Source organism: Piliocolobus tephrosceles, chromosome 9 (assembly GCF_002776525.5).
Source record: "Piliocolobus tephrosceles isolate RC106 chromosome 9, ASM277652v3, whole genome shotgun sequence".
Lineage (NCBI taxonomy): Eukaryota > Metazoa > Chordata > Mammalia > Primates > Cercopithecidae > Piliocolobus > Piliocolobus tephrosceles.
The window spans coordinates 104,225,082-104,246,967 of NC_045442.1; the positions used below are offsets into that span (position 1 = coordinate 104,225,082).

The window sequence follows — 21,886 nt, forward strand, 5'->3', positions numbered from 1 at the left end:
ACGAGGACGCCAGTTGCTGCACGGAAAGCAGCTTCAGGAGCCATAGTACCTACAGCAGCACTCCAGGCTGGAATGCAGTGTTGTGATCTCGGCTCACTGCAGCCTCTGCCTCTCAGGTACAAGAGATTCTCCTGCTTCAGCCTCCTGAGTAGCTGGGATTACAGGTCAGTCGCTCTCCCTGGAAGGAGGAGTACTCTCGGATTTCAGCTTGAAGGAGGAAGAGTTCAGGCTGCCAGAACTGGACTAGCACTTTTGAATATCCCCAGGAGAGGTCCCTGACTTCCTTGGGAAGCTCTGCCTTGCCCCCACCCAACCCTACCCCACCACAGCAGGCCGCTGGAGTCCTGGGACCACCCGGGTCTGCGGCCCAAATCCTCCCTCACGAAGGGGAGGGGAGGGGTATTCTGGCGTGGAGGGGTGGGAAGGGGTGCTTGGGCGCGATTGTGACATCAGATTGCCATGGTGACATGGAGCAGATCTAGACCCCAGCCTAATAAAAGTGGCATAAATAAAGGTGTCATAAAGACAGGGCGGGGCGCACGCTTATAAGGGGCACTTAGGGTTTCTGAGGCCCATGGCCCCTCCTCACGTGGCAACTATTGTGGCTACTAGTCAAGGAGGTTCAGCCTCTGGAGTGGGTCAAGGACCCGCTCCAGCTGATCTCTAACCGCCCCTCCTCCCCGCCACCCCCGCAGCCGCCTGAGCCCTGGTCTTCCCGCTCCTCCCATCTCCTATGGGAATCTCCCCATGCGCCTACTCCCCCCGCAGACCCCGGGGACTTTGATTACCTGGTACCCTCTGCTTCCTCGCAGATGTCAGCCCCACCCCAGGAATCGACTGAAAATTTGGTTCCATACCTGGACACGGATTCAGCTGGAGAGCTGCCCCTGGGGTCAGAGCAGTTCTTGGCTGCACACCAGGATTTAAATGACAAGCTGACTCCGCAAGAAAGGCTCCCAGAGGTGGTTCCAATGGTGAATGGGGATCAGAACCAGACCCTAGTTCAGCCTCCTCGCCTCAAAAGTAAGTTTCAAACTGCAGATCTAGATTGGGGTGCAGGTCATCAGGCAGATGAAATACTTGTTCCACTAGACAGTAAGGTTTCAAAACCAACCAAATTTATTATTTTGCCCAAGAACCTGAAGAAAGATCTAGCTCAGCGTTGGAGCCTTGCTAAGATTGTTGGAATTCCACACCAATTATCCAAATCTCAGCATCAGAAACAGACTTTGCAGGCTGAATATTCGAGTATAGACACACTGTATCCCGGCAGCTGCCTCCAGAACTCCGGGTTAACTTGGATGAGCCTCCAGGGCTCCCGGAGCAAGTTGGACTTTCTCAATTCCATCTAGAGCCTGAAACTCAAAATCCAGAGACCCCTGAAGACATCCAGTCCTCTTCACTCCAGCAAGAAGCCCCAGCGCAGCTTCCACAGCTCCCTGAGGAGGAAGAACCTTCTTCAACCCAGCAGGGGGCCCCAGCTCCGCCTCCAGAATACTCTATGGAGAGTCAAGCTCAAACTCTACCGAATCATGAGGTGACAGTTCAACCACCAGGTGAGGGTCGAGCTTATTATAACTTGTCCAACATTACAGTTAAACCTGCAGATGTGGAGGTTACCATAACTTCAGAGCCTACCAATGAGACAGAATCTTCCCAAGCCCAGCAGGAGGCCCCAATTCAGTTGCCAGAGGAGGTGGAACATTCTGCAACCCAACAGGAGGCCCCAACTGAGCCTCCAGGTCCTCCTATGGAGCATGAACTTTCCATCATTGAGCAGGAGCAGCCAGCTCAGCCTTCTGAGTCTTCTGAGGAGGTTGAATCATCTCAGACCCAGCAGGAGACCTCAGCTTAGCCTCCAGAAGAGATGGAACCTTCTGCAAACCAAGAGGAAGCCCCAACTGAGCCTCCAGGTCCTCCAATAGAGCCTGAACTTTCCCCCAGTGAGCAGGAGCAGCCAGGTCAGCCTTCTGAGTAGGTTGAATCTTCTCAGACCCAGCAGAAGACCCCAGCTCAGCCTCCAGAACATCATGAAGTCACAGTTTCAACTCCAGGTCACCATCAGACTCAGCATTCAGATTTGCCCAATGTCTCTGTTAAGCCTCCAGACATGCAGCTCACCATAGGAACAGAGCCTAGTGCAGAGGTGGGAACTTCTGCAGTCCACCAGGAGGCTACAGCTCAGCTCTCAGGGCCAGGTAATGATGTAGAACCTCCTGCTATCCAGCATGGGGGCCCACCTCTGCCTCCAGAGTCATTGGAAGAGGCTTTACCTTTAGCAATTCAACAAGAGACTTCAGTTCAATTTCCGGAACCTATTAATAATGAGAATCCCTCTCCAACCCAGCAGGAGGCTGCAGCTGAGCATCCACAGACCGCTGAGGAGGGTCCAGCTCAGACTCCAGAGCTCCCTAATGTAGTTGTAGCCCAACCTCCAGAGCATTCAAACCTGACTCAAGCCACAGTTCAACCTTTGGACCTGGGGCTTACCATCACTACAGAATCCACAATGTCCTGACCTGCAGGACAGTCAAACGGACCCTGGAAGGGGGAGTGGGAATGGAGGAGACAAGAAAACACCAGAAATGGAGACAAGACAAATAGCCTGATCAAGTCTCGTTTATTGAATGCAGGGTCATGCCTTATATAGGCTGGCAGGGGAAGAGGTTGGGCCAGGGCGGTGACCAGGGCGGGTTTTCTCAAATTACAATTGCGCATCCGCCGTGGGTTTGTAATGTTTCCGGGCGCGGGATCACGCCTGCCCCGTAGGCTGCATATCTTCCTGGGCGGGAAAAATGTTTGCGTGCGCGGGAAAAACTTTAGGCTCGCGTGGGAAAGGTTTGTAATAAAGAACCCGGAAATGTGCCATCTTGTCTCCGCTTTGCGGAGATCAGGCAACAGGGGTCGGCTAATTCCGGGCCTCATGGCTCCGGACACCACAACAGAGGTTGAACTTTCTCCTACCATGCAGGAGACCCCAACTCAGCCTCCTAAAAAAGTTGTACTCCAACTTCCAGTATATCAAGAGGTAACAATTCCAACACCAGGTCAGGATCAAGCTCAGCATCCAATGTCACCCAGCGTTACAGTTCAACCTTTGGACCTGGGACTCCAGAACCCACTCCAGAACCCACTACGGAGGTTGGACATTCTACACCCCTGAAGAAGACTATAGTTCCTCCCAAGCACCGTGAAGTGACACTTCCACATCCAGACCAGGTTCAGACTCAGCATTCAAACCTGACTCAAGCCACAGTTCAACCTTTGGATCTGGGGCTTACCATCACTCCAGAATCCACGACAGACTTTGAACCTTCTACAGCCCTGACGACTACAGCTCCTCCTCCAAAACTCCCTGGGGTGACACTTCCACCTTCAGACAAGGGTCAGGCTCAGCATTCAAACCTGACTTAAGTCACAGTTCAACCTCTGGACCTGGAGCTTACCATAACTACAGAACCTACTGCAGAGGTTAAACTGCCTCCAACCATGGAGAAGACCTTAACTCAGCCTCCAGACCTGGGGCTTGCCATCACTCCAGAGCCCACTACAGAGATTGGACATTCTATAGCCCTGGAGAAGACTACAGTTCCTCATCCAGACCAGGTTCAGAGTCTGCATCGAAAACTTACTGAAGTCACAGGTCCACCTACTGAGCTAGAACCTACTCAGGATTCATTGGTTCAGTCTGAAAGTTATGCCCAAAATAACTGCACCAGAGGAACAAAAGGCCTCCGCAAGCACCAACATATGTGAGCTCTGTACCTGCAGAGATGAGACGCTGTTGTGTATTGATCTCAGCCCAAAACAGAGGCTCTGCCAAGTGCCTGTGCTAGAGCCCAACACCTATAATGGCACCTTCACCATCTTAAATTTCCAAGGAAACTATATTTCTTAAATTGATGGAAATGTATGGAAAGCATACAGTTGGACCGAGAAACTAATTCTCAATGAAAATTATTTGACTGAATTACCTAAGGATTCATTGAAGGCCTGCTATCCCTCCAGTATTTAGATTTATCCTGCAATAAAATACAGTCTATTGAAAGACATACATTTGAACCACTACCATTTTTGCAGTTTACAAATCCTGGTTGCAATTTACTTACAGAACTGAGCTTTGGAACATTTCAGGCCTGGCACGGAATGCAGTTCTTACACAAGTTAATTCTCAATCGCAATCCTCTGACAACTGTTGAAGATCCATATCTCTTTAAACTGCCAGCATTAAAATATCTAGACATGGGAGCAACGCAAGTCCCATTTACAACAATTAAGAACGTTCTCATGATGACTGTTGAACTGGAGAAACTGATCTTACCTAGCCATGTGGTCTGCTGCCTCTGCCATTTTACATTTTACAGCATTGAGGCTGTCTGCAAGACAGTCAAGCTGCACTGCAACAGTGCATGTCTGACAAACACCATACATTGTCCTGAAGGAGCATCTGTAGGGAATCCAGAAGGAGCATTCATGAAGGTGTTACAAACCCCGAAGAAGCACACGAGCACTGAGGTGACTATTGAGCCGGAGACGGCCTCAGACAGCAACGGCATCAACTTGTCAGTCTTTGGGAGTGGACAGCTAGACACCAATGGCGAGAGGGATGTTATCAGTGCACTAAGTTACATCTTGCCTTATTTCTGAGCAGTAAATCTAGATGTGAAATCAATGTTGTTACCGTTCATTAAACTGCTTTCTTCAAATGTGCAAGATGGAGATAGGCCCTGGGTATTTTGAAAAACAATACAAAGAGCCCCTCTCTTCAACCTGTATCCAACAACTCAACTTATGAAAATAAATTGAGAAAGCTGTATTTGCTGGAAAATATGTTAGATGCAGAAATACAAGAAAAAAATCGATGAAGTTAAAAGGGAACAAAAAACTTTCATGCTTATGCAGCCCAGCTTTCTAGGACAAATTTAAACACCAAATATTTGAAAAGAAATTAGAAACTATTCAGCTACAGGAAAACAGCCTGGCAAAGATTCAAAGTGTAGGCAAAAACCTGCAGAGAGTGAACAGACTCCTCATGGGCCCAAAGAGCATCCAGAAAAGGCACTTGGAAGAGGTGGGAAAGCAGAGCATCAGGAGGGAAGATGGGCCCAGCCATTTGCGGAGAACACTGCCAAAGAAAAAAGGCTCGGGAGTCCAACCCAAGGGAGCTGAAACAGCCTCACATAGAGCAGGGGTCTGAGAAGTTAATGGGAAACACCGTCTACACCAAGCTTTCGTTCACCCAAGAGCATAAGGCAGCAGTCTCCTTTGTGCTGAAACTCTTCTCCATGGCATGTCTTCTGCCTCCACCTCTGCAAAAGCCCTACCTCAGGTCAGGGACAGATCGAAAGACTTAATCTACACCATTTTCATTTTAGAAAATGCAAAGGCTAGAGTTAAAAATATGAAGACTGCTAAACCAATCGTACATTCCAGAAAAAAGTACCGCTTTCATAAAACTCACTCCCACATGGCTCACAGAACACCCAAGGCCGAAAAAGAGTTCAAACTTCAGAAAGAAAAGTTATCTCGATAGACCGATGCTCGCAAAGAGGCCTCTGTTCTCTTCAGCGAAGAGCCTATGAATTCCCCTTCACAAGGGGCTTTTTCATCTTTAGGAGACCCCAGCCCTCAGGAAAATGCTCTTCTGGAAGTATTTGCTCCTTCAGAACGTTTTATAGAAAACACTAAAGTAAAAAACACAACTGTAAGAAATGCCTTTGAAGAAAACATTTTTATGGAAAACACTACTATGCCAGAAGGCATCATCTCTGAAAACACAGACTACAATCATCCTCCTGAGGCAGATTCCGCTGGGACTGCGTTCAACTTAGGGCCAACTATTACACAAACGGAGACAAAATGGGAATACAACAATGTGGGCACTGACCTGTCCCCCGAACCCCAAAGCTTCAATTACTCATTGCTCTCGTCCCCAGGTGATCAGTTTGAAATTCAGCTAACTCAAGCAGCTACGGTCCCTCATCCCCAACAACAATGTGAGCAGGCTCATTTCTCATGTTATCCAGACCTTGAAGATGGACTGCTCTGAGACCCACGTGCAATTGGCCTGTGCCAAGCTCATCTCCAGGACAGGCCTCCTGATGAAGCTTCTCAGTGAGCAGCAAGAAGTAAAGGTGTTCAAGGCAGAATGGATACAGACCAGTGGAAAACTGAGAACTAGATCAACGAGATCAACGAGAGCACGGAAGCCCAGAATGAATAGAAAGAGCAGAAGTCAAGCGAGCTCACAAAAGAAGTTCCAGGATATGGCTATAACAACAGACTCATCTTGGCAATATTTGTGACTGAAATACTAACAACTTTAATTCTAGTTTTCTGCCTCATTGAGATTTATTCTCACCGAAGGTCATCACAAGAAGATGAAAGATTCTCAAGGGGCATTTTCAGATTTCTGCCATTGAGGAGATGCTCTTCGCGAAGTGAGACTCAGGTTGGATCTTTCTCACTCAGACAGCCGCTCTGGCTTAAAGATATGTACAAACCTCTCAATGCCACAAGAGTAAATACCAAGCATGGAAGCTGCACAAGAAGTCATCTAACAAGGACGAGATCCTCAACAGGGACCTTGGGGACAGCGAAGCCCCAACAGAGAAGGGGGAGGAGAGTGAAGCCCTGCCATAGGAGGAGAACACAGAGTGACCCCAGCCCGCCTCAGGCCTCCTGCAAAAATACTTAGCATAAACAACAAGGGCCATCAGAAAGCAAAGTGGGACTGAAGCCAGCGGCCCATGAGTCCACAGAGGCAGCGAGCAGAGGAAGCACAGGGCCATCATTCCCTCCCTTGTTTCCCAGTCTAGTCACTCAGACCTGAAAACATATCCTCAGGGGATGGAGATTTTACAATACCATTGTTCTTGGTGGAAAAAAAAATCATTAGTTTATTATATATTGTGCACTGACAGTGACATAGTAGACTTCTTGATCATCTTGAGAAGTCTACGAGACACTAAAAGAATAATCTACTTGTTCAGTTATCTTAACTTTCAATGTATCTGTTTTGTCTTTTTGTCTTAATTTTATGCATAGAACTGCAGTGATCCTAACTAAAGTGAATAATAATTCAAGAAGCTTAGGCTCTATTAAAAACACACACACACTCATGAATTCTCTATTTAACATGCCTCAATATAGGAATTTAGTCAAAAGTAAATATTTTCCACCTTTAGGGTGGTTCTGCCATTTCCAAATTCTTCCTCCCAAGTGCTCTCAATTTTGTTGTGTTGCTTTTTTTAGAAAACATTATCACCACAGCCTTGTTTAAATTTAGGTAATGGCTCCCTAAAGCCTCCATGTTAACATCTGAATTTCTGACATGGTGCCTCCAATTTTATTCCAAATTCTTTTTTTTTTTTTTTTTGAGACGGAGTCTCGCTCTGTCACCCAGGCTAGAGTGCAGTGGCGCGATCTTGGGCTCACTGCAAGCTCCGCCTCCTGGGTTCATGCCATTCTCCTGCCTCAGCCTCCCAAGTAGCTGGGACTACAGGCACCCACCACTACGCCCAGCTAATTTCTTTTTGTATCTTTAGTAGAGACAGGGTTTCACCGTGTTAGCCAGGATGGTCTCGATCTCCTGACCTCATGATCCGCCCACCTCGGCCTCCCAAAGTTCTGGGATTACAGGTGTGAGCTACCATGCCCGGCCCGAATTCTTATCTCACTAATATTTGTCATACCTTCTATGTTCCTTCCAAATCCTCTTTATCTCCCAAAACTCAGTTCCTCCTCTGCCTTTGCATGTGGTCTACATGGAATGCCCAACTTTTTTTGGTAGTGATAGGCCTTGCTCTACTGGCCAGGCTGGAGTGCAGTGGTGTGATCATAACTCACTGTAGCCTCAAACTCCTGGGTGCAAGCGATCCTCTTGCCCTGGCCTCCCAAAGTGCTCAGATTACAGATGTGAGACACTGTGCCCAGCCCACCTCTTTCCCACAGAATGTATCCTCCTTGTTCCTCAAGGTCAGTAAATATGCTTCCTCCTCTCTAGTCTTTTCTGGTTTTCTCCAGAAGCCAGGATCAGGAGTCACTATACCTCCTCTGTTTTTCCCAAGCATTTTATTAATAGATCTTCCATAGAATTCATTGCACTGTATGATATGCATTGGATTATATTGCATTATAGTGTTATATTACTGCATCTTTTCCTCCACATTGTAAATTTCTTATGGATAATTTCCTTTATTCATTTTATGTCCAACATTGTATTTCTTGTCATATAATAAGCAATAAAATTTTGGTGACTTGAATGATGTGAGAAAACAAGAAGAAAAAAACAGACTTGAGGATTACACAGGTGTATGCCTTATTTTTCATTCTGCATAACTTCTGCCTGTATTTTATTGATAACCTTGGCCTTGAATATGTCTCATATTTCGGAGTAGGGTGTAGCAAATTAATCATCGAATTGCTTGTTTATACCATTCAATTTGATTATCACAATTTAGGTCTCTAGCAAGAAGAAAAAGAGGACTTTCACATAGGTGACAAATAAATAGGATACAAATAGGATTTGTTAATAATTGGAATCTGTTAAAAACAAGATAATTTTTATAGTTTTGTGATAATAACAAAGTAAAATAAATTGTGTTCCTAGGGTTTACTTATAAATTAAACACACTATTACCACTTTATTTTCCAATTTCATCTCTTTAAGAAAAAAAAGTATTACTTTAAAATGATCTATGAGTACAATTTTATATGGAAAGGGCAATAACATTACTTTCAATGCAAATAGAAGTTTATCATTGCAAGGGCAACTGTAAAAAAGACTTTTAATTCACAACAGGGTGTGTGACATAGGCCTTTAATATGGGGCCAATGTCGCTAAGAAGTTGAAAATACAGTATTACAAAATCAGCAAAAAACAAGCAACAAAAGTGTCTGTCTTCTCTTCTTTGTCCAACATGTTTGGGTATTAGTATTGAAGGAGCTCTATAACAAGTGCAAATGATCTGTGAAATGAATCAGCTCTGCCCAGCATATACACAGAGTCTATAAGGTTACTTATGTAAATATAGCTCTGCTGTGTTAATTGCTACAGGACTTAAAGACAGGTATGGCAGAAAGATGGCCTGATTTAGATGACCTAGACACTGATGTCACACTAAACTCTCGGAATTGGCTTCTTGGCTTTCCTCCCTGACAAGTGACTGAAATGGGGGTAGGGTTGAATTTTATGAAGATGTGACACCCCACCACACACACACAATTATTGTATTTCCTTCTTCCTGCCTGTGTTATGGCCTGCTAATGATACACTTTACTTGAATGAACTCATGTGCTCCAAATTTCCTATGGGATCGGGATTGATAATATTCACCATTTTAAGGAAATTACGACTTGAAAAAACTAAATAATGTGGCAAGAAAGCTAGTAAGTTGCGAAGTCAGGGATGGTCCCAGGATTCTGTCTCTGGAGACTGTCCCTTCCACCCCATCACACATGGCCGCTGATCATCGAGACAGATTTCCATGATGCACAGGATGGTGGGTGCAGTGGGGAGGCAAGACGTGTTTACTACACTCACATCTGTCATTTACCAGCAAATCAACCATGGAACGCACCAGGGTTCTTAAATAAATGACCCCTGCTGGGACTCACCTTAGATAGCGGACATGTTCGAAGCAGCCTTGGCTCACACCCAGGCTTGGGGCCACTGTGGAGGCTGCGCATCTGCCCATTTGATGTAGCAGAGCCTCCCAGCACACGCAGTGGGCATGCCCTGCAGAGCACATTTTTCTCATTCCACAGAGCGTCGATTTTAAGACAGATCACCCTGAATTGCCCTTAAAGCTGAGGACAATGTGTCCATCCACTCACACATCACATGAGACAGAAACTTCATTCTCTCTCTCTCTCTGTGGGTGTGTGTGAAGACATTTCCGTTCCCTCTCTCCCCTGCCAAGGCACCTGCTCAGCACACTTTCCTGTTGCTTTTTCCTCCTGGGCAGTGCCCGTCCTCCTTGCCTGATTCAGATCCTTCCCTCGTACTGCTGTCCAATATTTATTGCTCAGCTAAGTATCAAAAAAGAGGAAATACAAAAATATTGAAGGCTACTACGCGCTAGGTAGTTTCATTCTTCATTGGAGAAAACCAAATTTTTCAGAGCCTGTTTCTTGACGGTGTCACACCGTGAACTGACGGCAAATCCAAACTGGACTTTGGGCCAAGATAACCCCAAATCCGCTCATTTTCCTCAATCCCATCAGAGATCACCCTAAAGAGGGCGATTTATTTTTAAACAACTGAAACATCTATAGGTCACATTTATTACTTCCCATTAAAAATGAAAAGGATTCTATTAAATCCAATAAGGGGGAAATGAATATTTCTTCAATTTAGGTTTGTTCCTTTTATAGAATAAAATAATACGCGTTAGGTGTCACTGCTTTTTAGCCACTCATACATTACCATTTGGAATTATTTAGTATTTGCAACCCAAAGTTGGTTCTCTAATCTATTTCTCATCTTTGTGTGGTAATTTTACAAAATGTCCTCTTCACTTTTGAAGACAAAGAAATGTGAAACGTTCACGATCAAATGATTCCCCCTGTGTTGTATTAGACGAACCCGAAGTAAAGCCTCCGGAGGGCGCTGGAGAAGCCACAATTTCAGACACCGCCGCAGTCTCAAGACACCACTGAGCGACCGTCCCCTAAGCTGGAAGCGGATGTGGCATTTCGAAATAGCACGAAACGCAACCGGCTAGCAAGCAGGGCTTTCCGCAGCACGGCGGCTGCGTCCGCCGGACAGAGACCCCGAACCGGAAGAGCTAGCAGGAACACCGCCCACCGCTGGGAGGTGTCCGGAAGCGCGGCAGAGCGGGGGACTACATTTCCCATAAGCCCGCAGGGCAGGGCGAGGGGCGGGCGTCGGGGACATTACCGGACAGGCCTTGCCCGGCAATACCAAGGTAAATGCCGGCGCCGCGGCTCTGAGGGAAGAGTAACTTATGATCTGCGCCTATATTTTTACTAGTAACCCTCCTAACCCATCCCCGAACTGACAAAAACGACTCTTCCATCCGGGAGACTTTGGGATTTCCGGGCCCCAGGACTCCATCCCCAACAACCTAGTCAGTCCCCACACCAACGCTGGGCCTGGGGCACTTCCCAAATGCCTAAGGACGCTGGGGGTTGCGCTAGTAAGTTGAAGGCCCAGGGTACCCCCTATCTAGGATTGACGACCCATACTCTTATTCGCCCCTCCCTCCACGCCCAGTATCCTATTTTTATTTTACTTTTTAAAATTATTGGTTTATTAAATAGAGCCAGGGTATCGCCATATTGCCCAGGCTCGTCTTGAACTCCTGGCCTCAAGCGATCCTCCCCACTCGGCCTCTGAAAGTGTCGAGATTACAGGCGTGAGCCACTGTGCCCAGCCGTCCCCAAGCCCAGTCTCCTATTAAATCCGGCGGGAGGTGCCTGGCTCCCTGGGGCTGGGTGGAAAGGGTAGTAGAGGGGAAGTTGCCCTCCGTCCCAGCCCAGTTTAGGAGCCGACGACCTCTCCTCTCCTTAGGCTGCTCCTCGGACGTTCTTGGCTCAGGGCGGCGAAAACTGTCGAAGACCTGCGGGCCAAGTACTGCTGAACACCTCCATCCAAGGTCCCCAATGCTTTTCTCCATCTACCCTTTAGAGTGGTGTCACGATTGCCACTGGAGAGGCTAAGTGACTTGCCCTAGGTCACATAATTTAAATGGCAGTACTGGAGTTTCGCACAGAACCTGCCCCGACTTAAAGCCCTTTGCTTAGGCCCCATTACCTTCCTCAAACCTTAACTTAGGAGAGTGCAGGCGCTGGGGACCGCAGAGTCATTTTTGTTGCCCAGCGGTGCCGTCGAGTGCAGCTTTGGGCCCAGGCGCAGAACCCAACCGCGCATCCCCAGCGCGCACTTCGTCCACCCGGCTGCCAGAGCGGACACATAGGTCCGGCCTCGGTTTCCCCCTTGTGAACAAAAGCGCGCACAGCGTGCTCCCTGCACCGAGCCGGAACTGTGGCCCCCTGGAAGGTTCTCTCTCCCCCTTTCCTCGCTTCCCGGACCCTCCTCTGGGGACAGACGGACCGCGCGCGTCCTCGCCGCGGCGGCGGGTCGAGTGGGTGGGGTTTGCTGCACTGCCGCTGCGGCGGCGACGCCAGTGGATCCTCCGGTGACTCTGGGGCGGGGCTGTGGGGAGGGCACGGACTGACAGACGGACTCCGGCGGAATGGGGGGTGTGGCTGCTCCGCCAGGGTCCCCAGGGTGGGAGAGCGGCTCCGCGGCCACCGGTGCCCGGACCCCCTCTGTCTTCTGCTAGACATGCTCTTCCTCTCGGTGAGTTGTTTTGCTGTCGTCGCGGGCCGGATTCGTGGCCTTAGTCACGCCCCGGGGGAGGAGGAAGGAGCCTGGCCGCTTCGATCCGTGTGGCCTGGATAGGGCAGGGCAAAGGGGAACGAACTGAGCCGCTTCGCTCTCGGGCCTCCTCCCTTTGGGGCATGTTGATCCGCGGCTGCGCTCCATGTTCCAGTTTCATGCAGGCTCTTGGGAAAGCTGGTGCTGCTGCTGCCTGATTCCCGCCGACAGACCTTGGGACCGGGGCCGACGTTGGCAGCTGGAGATGGCGGACACGAGATCCGTGCACGAGACCAGGTTTGAGGCGGCAGTGAAGGTGATCCAGAGTTTGCCGAAGAATGGTAAGTGCGCTGGGCCCCGGCTGGAGACGCCTCCTGCAGAGAGCCACGAAGCCCCGGCTTACCTCTTTTCACTTTTTGGTTCTAGTGTTGTTTATTTAGCCAATTTTTTTTTTTTTTTTTTTTTTTTTTCCGCGTAGGAGCAATGTAGTGGAAGGGGAGCTATTGAATATGAATTAATTAACTTTTGATCTTCCAAACCAGAGAAAAATGTAATATCCAGATTTTAAGTAGTGATTTTAAGTAGTTCATATTGTTGAAAACAAAAGTCTTGTCACTTAATGACTGCGGATTTGGGTATACTAAAAAAAAAATCCGGGCCAGGCGGGGTGGCTCACGCCTGTAATCCCAGCACTTTGGGAGGCCGAGATGGGTGGATCACCTGAGGTCAGGAGTTCAGGACCAGCCTGGCCAATATGGTGAAACCCCGTCTCTACTAAAAAATACGAAAATTAGCCGGGCGTGGTGGTGTGCGCCTGTAGTTCCAGCTACTCGGGAGGCTGAGACAGGAGAATTGCTTGAACCCAGGAGGCAAAGGCTGCAGTGACCCGATATGGTGCCACTGCACTCCAGCCTGGGCGAGAGAGCCAGACTCTGTATCAAAAAAAAAAAAAAGCCAAAAAACAAAAACAAAATTCTAGGCTGGGGTGCCTAATGCCACACACTCATAGGGTCTACCAGCTGAAGCCTTTTGAAAACTTTTGATATGAAGGGACAGAAAATAAAGAATACAGTCAATTGTGAAATAATTTCTCTTTATTTATTTTAATACATATATATTTTCTACCTTTTTATTTGCTATTCCATTATATAAGGTTCTCTTTTTTATATTCATATTGGACCTTCTTTCCAGCTTGTGAGAAAAAAGTCATTCCAGTTGCTGAACTCTTTCTTGTATTTAATGTGTTATTTCTCTGGATGCTTTTTAGATTTCTTTTCTATCTTCGGTTTTCAGCAATTTGACTAGTAGGTGTGGTTTTTCTTCATAGTAACCCTGTTAACGATTTGCAGAGCTTTTTGAATTTGTAATTTTATGTCATAGACCAATGCGAAGTTTTTGGCTATTAGTTAAATATTTTTCTCTGTTCTAAATGCAGAGTCTTAGAGAGGAAGGCGTACTTTTCAATTCATGTCTTTCTATATTATATGAATTATATTTCACAATAAACATATGTATTTATTTAGAGATGGAGTTTCGCTCTTGTTGCCCAGGCTGGAGTGCAATGGTGCAATCTCAGCTCACCACAACCCCCACCTCCCTGGTTCAAACGATTCTTCTGCCTCAGCCTCCCGAGTAGCTGGGATTACACGCATGTGTCACCATGCCCGGCTAATTTTGTATTTTTAGTAGAGACGGGGTTTCTCCATGTTGGTCAGGCTGGTCTCAAACTCTCAAGCTCAGGTGATCCGCCCGCCTAGGCCTCCCAAAGTGCTGGGATTACAGGCATGAGCCACCACGCCTGGTCCAATAAACATATTTAGAAAGTAATGTTAGGTACTACTACTGTGCCACAATTGTAAAGCTAGCTGAATACAACAATAATACTATGGTATTTAATATCATGGTTTCTGTTTTCATTAATTATCATCTGGCTAGGTAACGAATATTCAACACAAATCATTCAGTAAAAATTAATTAAATGCAGATTCAGGGAATTTTTAAAACAAATACACACAAAATAGTGTTCCATTTGTAATTTCTTTCCTTCTACAGTGTTGTCTGAACCTTTTGTAATTTCAGACATTGTATTGGAGGAGGACATACGGGGGACTCAAAGATAAGAAAGAATAAACAAAATATAAAGAAATAACATATACATTTATTTAGGTATTGATTTTTTAAGTTCCTGATTATTAGAGTTTATAGAAAGGTATGATTCTAAGAACTTTATGTAAGTAGTATGTTTACACTTTCTCCTAAAGCACACGTTTTTATAGTTTTTTGAAAACTGGTAAAGCTAGACTGATGTCTCTAGGCCACTATCCCTGTTGACATTCTTTATTAGGAAACCGGTATAAAGTACACTTTGTATTTACATAACATTTAAGAAGGTATTGCAAAGTTTTAAGATACCCTATCCGCCAGTGCGGTGGCTCACGCCTGTAATCCCAGAACTTTGGGAGGCCGAGGCGGGCGGATCACAAGTTCAGGAGATCGAGACCATCCTAGCTAATACAGTGAAACCTCGTCTCTACTAAAAATACAAAAAATTGACTGGGCGTGGTGGCGGGCGCCTGTAGTCCCAGCTACTGGGGAGGCTGAGGCAGGACAATGGCATGAACCGGAGAGGGGGAGCTTGCAGTGAGCCAAGATTCTGCCACTGCACTCCAGCCTGGGCGACAGAGACTACGTCTCCAAAAAAAAAAAAAAAAGATAACATATCAGGCCAGGCATGGTGGTTCACACCTGTAGTCCCAACTTTGGGAGACTGAGACAGGCCCTGAGGTCAGGAGTTCAAGACCACCCTGGCCAACATGGTGAAACCCCACCTCTACTAAAAATACAAAAATTAGCTGGGTGTAGTGACCGGCTCCTATAATCCCAGCTACTTGGGAGGCTGAGGCAGGAAAGTCGCTTGGGAGGTAGAGGTTGCAGTCAGCTGAGACTGCACCATTGCACTCCAGCCTGGGTGACAAGAGCCAGACTCCAACTCAAAAAAAAAAAAAAAGATACCCTATCAAGTGGTAACTGTGTTGGACAACATCCAGTATACTGTTATCCCTTGAAACTAAGTTGATATTAATTGAAGCAGAAGTTTGTTATAATGAATTATAAATATTTTTGTAATACTACTTTTACACCATGTGATTTGCTTTGAATCATTATGCGAAGAGCAAGATCTTGGAGTTTTTTGTTCCTTGTTGCTCAATCCTTATTTAAGGCCTGAAATAGTAATGAATCCTATGGCATCTATGTTTGGTATGACCTTAACCTTTTAAAATTTAAATTCTTAGCTAATATTTCAAATACATATTAAATACATCATGTATGAGCACCTTGAGAACAGAAATCTTACTTGAGTGTCTTACACACAGACTACACTCAATAAATGATCTCGGTTTTTGTTTTTTTAATATCATTCACCTAAGCCAATAAACTTATTTGGTTGACTTACTGAAGATATTTTGAGATTAAACTTCTGATCTTTTAAATTTAGATTTGTGTTATTTAAATAAGTGACCGTTTTAAACTGTGGTTTCTCCATTTTTTTTCCTTCTGCTTTATAAAGGTTTATGTCATTAAAATGCTGTATCTATTAGGTACTCCTAAATGTGCATATATTATACAGATAATTATTATAGTGATTTGATAATTAATTATGCACTCTCGGCCAAACCTGAAACACCAGCTCTCAGCTTATCTGTGTGGTAATTTCCACAGCTTTTTTTTTTGTTTTTTTTTTTGAGACCAAGTCTTGCTCAGCTGCCCAGGCTGTAGTGCAGTGGTGTGATCTTGGCTCACTGCAAACACCGTCTTCTGAGTTCAAGCAATTCTCCTGGCTCAGCCTCCTGAGTAGCTGGGATTACATGCACCCGCCATCATGCCCAGCTAATTTTTGTGTTTTAGTAGAGACAGGATTTCACCATGTTGGCCAGGCTGGTCTTAAACTCCTGACCTCAGGTGATACTCCCGCCTCGGCTTCCCAAAGTGCTAGGATTACAGGTGTGAGCCACTGTGCCCAGCCCACACAGCTCTTATAAACTGCTAGCTTATGCAATTTACAAACTTTAAAAAAATCTTGTTACAATTTTTATAATTTTGTTATAAAGGTAATATACACTGATGTTTAAAACTTTTTTAAAAACAGATAAGTGAAAAGGAAAAGAATCTGCATACTTACTATTCAGAGATAGTCTTTAAACATTTTATGTTTATCTTTCTGCTGTACTTTTTATGTATATAAATATTTGCCAAAATGTATCATATTATATATGTTGTTTTTAAACTTGTTTTTCTAAATTTATAGTAGATCGTGGAACTTATACCATTATTTATATTTTTGTACAATATAACTTTTTAGGGCTATAGTTATATATTGTCCTGTTACATTTATATATCATAATTATTTAAATATTTATTATAAAACATTAACATTCCAATTTTTCAGTTACTGAGAATGCTACAACTTATAGCCCTTGCTTATACAATTTGAATTTTTTTTTTTTGAGACAGGGTCTTTCTCTGTCGCCTAGGCTGTAGTGCAGTGGTATGATCACAGCTCACTGCATCCTTGACCTCCCTAGGCTCAGGAGATCCTCTCTGCTTAACCTCCTAAGTAGCTGGGACTACAGGGTGTGCCATCACACCCAGCTAATTTTTGTTTTTATTTCTAGAGACAAGGTTTTGCTATGTTGCTCAGGCTGGCCTTGAACTACTGAGGGTCAGGCGATCTGCCCACCTCAGCTTCACAAAGTGCTGGAATTACAGGCGTGAGCCACCACAACTGGCTAATTTGAAAGTTTTAAACATGAGAAAAGTTATAGATATGCTAGAAACATATATGAAGAATTATCAAATTGATGTCTCCAAAATTACAGAGATAGGCAGTGAGAAATCTATTTTGTCTTAGATTAATTCTTTTTCTACCATAGTATATATTCTTTGGCTTTAGCCCCAAATTCCTTATTCACTGAGAATTTGAAATTTGGCAGAGTGTACATGTAACTTTTTCAGTTACGCTAGTCAGTTTTGATTTGTCATAAGCCTTGAATAAAAAATACCTTATTACAATTGCTTAATAATGGTTATTCTATATTTTAGTATGTTTTTAAAGAGACATTTGCTGGTTATTTTGGTTATATCTACTGCATGTCTATTCATGTATTGTTTTATTTATTGAATCATCTTAGGCGTTGCTATTAAAGTTTAAAAAGTTTGAGTGTTTTGAAATCAAAGAAGCAAACAACTGACAGAACCATAACTTTTGTTTCTATAAGATAGAAATAGATCATTATCTAAAGTATTAATGCAATATAAAATCACTATTAGTATAGCTAAGCTAATTATAACCTTAGATTATCAGTTGTATTCCCCAGGTGATCTGTATTTAATGTGTGTTTCCAACAGGTTCATTCCAGCCAACAAATGAAATGATGCTTAAATTTTATAGCTTCTATAAGCAGGCAACTGAAGGACCCTGTAAACTTTCAAGGCCTGGATTTTGGGATCCTATTGGAAGATATAAATGGTAATTTTTTGTGTAGAGCTATGCAAGAATTTAAATTTTAATGACATAATTATCATATGGCTATTACTTAAGTGGTTATACATTATTCTGTGCAGAAAGTGTCCTAGGTATTGGGTACAATTTTTATCCTCCAGGTTTTTTTTTTTTTTTTTTTTTTTTTTTTTGAGATGGAGTCTCATTCTGTCGCCCAGGCTGGAGTGCAGTGGCAGGATCTCGGCTCACTGCAGCCTCTGCCTCCTGAGTTCAAGTAATTCTCCTGCCTCAGCAACCTGAGTAGCTGGGATTACAGGCGTGCGCCACCACGCCCAACTAATTTTTGTATTTTTAGTAGAAACGGGGTTTCACTATGTTGGCCAGGCTGGTCTCAAACTCCTGGCCTCAGGTGATCCACCCACCTCGGCCTCCCAAAGTGCTGGGATTATAGGCATGAGCCACCATGCCCAGCCTTTCCAGGTGCTCTTAGTACAATTTTAACACAAATAGGAAAATCTTGGGGAGGAGAGAAAAACAGTAAAACCAAAAGGGATAGGTACATCAAAGATAAAGAAATATTTTCAGTTAATCTTTACTTTTATGGAGTTTTTCCCATTTTTTTTTAAAGGCAAGAGCAACTCCCTAAGTTAAAAGAAACTAACTGCCTCTTTTGCCTCCAAGAAAAATAATGGCTTTTCCTTGTTTGTGTTGAGCCTTGAAGATAATAAGTAATAGGAATATGACTCAGGTACTGCCACACTTTTTCTCTAAGCCGTCACTTCTGACCTACTGTAATTGAATAGAAATTTGATTTTTTGTATTCTTAAAAGAATTCTAAACTAAAAAGTATACTTAAAAGAATTATAAACTATAAATTAAAAGAATTATAGACACAGATACCTGTACCTATCCGTGCTGTTTTCCCAGTTGAGTAACAGTTGCTATTCTTAATATAATTGAAACCTTCACAAATGCCTGAGAAAAGTCAATTTTAGACTGTACATTATGAACAGAATATGCTAATTGATGAAACATGTTTTATTTATTTATTTATTTTTGAGATGGAGTTTCGCTCTTATTGCCCAGGCTGGAGTGCAATGGCGCGATCTCAACTCACCACAACCTCCACCTCCCAGGTTCAAGCGATTCTCCTGCCTCAGCCTCCTGAGTAGCTGGGATTACAGGCATATGCCACTACACCTGGCTAATTTTGTATTTTTAGTAGAGATGGGGTTTCTCCATGTTGGTCACGCTCGTCTTGAACTCCTGATCTCAGGTGATCCGCCTGCCTCGGCCTCCCAAATTGCTGGGATTATAGGCATGAGCCACTGCGCCCGGCGGTGAAGCATGTTTTAAAACCCACACTTTTTTTGGACACAGGGTCTCACTCCCATCACTCAGGCTGGAGTGCAGTGGCATGATCACGGCTCACTGCATCCTCTGCCTCCTAGGCTGAAACAATTCTCCCACCTCAGCCTTCCTAGTAGCTGGGACCACATGCTTGTGCCATCATACCCGGCTAATTTAAAAAATTTTTTTCTAGACGGGGTTTGCCTGTGTTGCCCAGACTGATCTCAAATTCCTGGTCTCAAGTGATCCACCTGCCTTGGCTGGGATTACAGGTGTGAACCACCATGCCACACCAGTTTGTTTGTTTTTTTTTTCTCTTGAGAGGGAGTCTTGCTCTGTCTCCCAGGCTGGAGTGCAATGGCGCGATCTTGGCTCACTACAATCTCTGCCTCCCAGGTTCAAGCAGTTCTCCTGCCTCAGCCTCATGAGTAGCTGGGATTCCAGGCACTTGCCACCACGCCTGGCTAATTTTTGTGTCTTTAGTAAAGACAGAGTTTTACCATGTTGTCCAGGCTGGTCTCAAATTCCTTACCTCAAGTGATCTGCCCACCTTGGCCTCTCAAAGTGCTGGGATTACAGGCGTGAGCCACCGTACCCAGCCCATTTTTGTTTGTTTTTTGTCCACACATTGTGATGTTCAGTTTCTTCACCCTGAATTGGAAGTGCCTAAGCTTGTTTTAAGATTTCTTAGTACTCTGCTTTCCTTTAAGATCTTTATGAATTGTCATAAAATAACAGGTTAAATGAAATAGTAATATGTTATTATTTAATATAACTTAATTTTAATAGTATTAAATATTATTTAATATGATTTGATTTACCCATTTTAAGAAGATTTAATTATTTGCTTCATGTTTCCCCCTAGAATTGACCTTTGGTGGAGTTAAACACCCTCGGGGAAAAACATATAAAAAGGAGGGTTTACACGTCGGGCAAAAATTTGAAAGAACTACTATTATTTAGGGGTTTAAAAATTTCCTGTCTCTCACATTTTCAATATCCTAGAAGTGAGAAACCATTTCCTTTTTCAGTTCAAATGTACAAGTTAGGCTCTTATTTAAATTAATAAAACCTTTTAACCAAAATGTCTGTTCATTTAAAAAATGGCTGGCTGGGTGCAGTGGCTCATCCCTCTAATCCCAGCACTTTGGGAGATCAAGGTGGTGGATCACTTGAGGTTAGGAGTTCGAGACCAGCCTGGCCAACATGGTGAAACTCCATCTCTACTAAAATACAAAAATTATCTGAGTGTGGAGGCACATGCCTGTAATACCAGCTACTCAGGAGGCTGAGGCAGGAGAATCTCTTGAATCCAGGAAGTGGAGGTTGCAGTGAGCCAGGATCACACCACTGCACTCCAGCCTGGGCGGCAGAGTGAGACTCCATCTCAAAAAAAAAAAAAAAGAGCATGCCTGAGTGTTACAGCTCTTTTAGAATTTTTCTAGCAGGCTTTCTGGTCTTTACCGGAAAGCCTATTGAGAAATTTATATTAAAAAGAAAAAGAAAAAAGAAAATATGCCTGCCACAATTAATGTAGTCTTTTACACTTGATCTTAGCCAAAGCCTGAGAAGCAATCATGTAGTCTTCTAAAATATTTATTTCTGTTACTGTTCTTTGTAATAATATAAAAACTTTGAAGAGTTCTTATCAAATATTTATGAATAGTCTGTAGTCTCTGGTATGTTACTACATAGATGGGTTATATACTTATTTGTTTTAAATACTATTTAATTTGCTAGTTTATTTGCTGTAATAATTTTCTTCATGGTGGCACATTTAAGACAATCCTGTTATGGCTTTAAGTAGAGCCTGTTTTAATTAGTAACCCTATAGCATCAACTATAAATTGTATTCTGAGCAATGAAAACTCAGATGTCTCTGTCATTATGTGGATATTTTCATTTCTAGGGATGCTTGGAGTTCACTGGGTGATATGACCAAAGAGGAAGCCATGATTGCATATGTTGAAGAAATGAAAAAGGTAGGGAACATAATTCACAGGTAAAATGAAAATTCAGAGCAGCTCTAATTTAATTTGATTATCAGACAAATTAGCTGCTTTGCTTTAAGGAGACTGTAGTATGTTATACAATAGAATCTAGATTATTGGGTTTATTAGGACTCTTGTGCTTCATTAAAGTTCATCTTAAGTGTTTTTTTCCTTAAGATATATAACACTGTGATGATGTGATGTTTTGTTTTTGTTTTGAGATGGAGTCTTGCTCTGTAGCCCTGGCTGGAGTGCAGTGGCCTGACCTTGGCTCGCTGCAACCTCCATCTTTCAGATGCAAGCGATTCTCCTGCCACAGCCTCCCAAGTAGCTGGGACTACAGGTGTGCACCACTACGCCCAGCTAATTTTTGTATTTTCAGTAGAAATGTGGTTTTTCCATGTTGGCCAGGCTGGTCTCAAACTTCTGACCTCAAGTGATCCACGTGCCTCAGCATCCCAAAGTGCTGGGATTACAGGCATGAGCCACTGCGCTTAGCCTGTTTTTTGATTTTTAATCTCCCCTATCTTTCTCTATAGTCAACTTCTTAAGAAGTGTAGAAATAGTAATCTTTGAAAATATTGAAGTCTCTTACTCAGGAGTCTAGGAAGTAGCTGGACTCTCTTGAAAGTATTTCTGCTTTGGAACTTTTTACTTAGTTCAATAATGTTCTCATGCCAGTTTTCACTCATAAATTGA

The 21,886-nt window shown here is 44.0% G+C and overlaps 1 protein-coding gene, 1 non-coding gene and 1 pseudogene across 18 annotated transcripts in view; all 3 read left to right on the plus strand.

Moving 5' to 3' along the window:
• The first annotated feature begins 797 nt into the window (after positions 1-797).
• LOC111528046 lies at positions 798-6,703 on the plus strand (annotated as a pseudogene). The gene is made up of 2 exons (XR_004229133.1): positions 798-2,125; positions 2,927-6,703. The product of XR_004229133.1 is annotated as a leucine-rich repeat-containing protein 37A2-like (transcript).
• A 4,147-nt stretch (positions 6,704-10,850) lies between these two features.
• The window catches only part of ACBD5 (acyl-CoA binding domain containing 5), a 61,000-nt gene continuing 49,964 nt past the window's right edge, over positions 10,851-21,886 (plus strand). For 6 of the 16 annotated variants that reach the window (XM_023194648.2, XM_023194647.3, XM_023194660.3 and 3 more), the window contains exons 1-4: positions 12,132-12,328; positions 12,522-12,687; positions 17,753-17,873; positions 21,106-21,178. In XM_023194648.2, coding sequence (XP_023050416.1) covers positions 12,314-12,328; positions 12,522-12,687; positions 17,753-17,873; positions 21,106-21,178 — 375 coding nt within the window. In that variant the 5' untranslated portion in view covers positions 12,132-12,313. Of the gene's footprint in view, positions 10,932-11,169; positions 11,622-12,125; positions 12,329-12,521; positions 12,688-17,752; positions 17,874-21,105; positions 21,179-21,886 lie in introns of those variants that run through there. The other 10 variants (XM_023194652.2, XM_023194657.2, XM_023194663.2 and 7 more) reach the window with 6 other exon arrangements.
• Positions 20,611-20,672, plus strand: LOC111528058. Its single transcript, XR_002726849.1, has one exon. It is a non-coding gene; the product is annotated as a U7 small nuclear RNA (small nuclear RNA).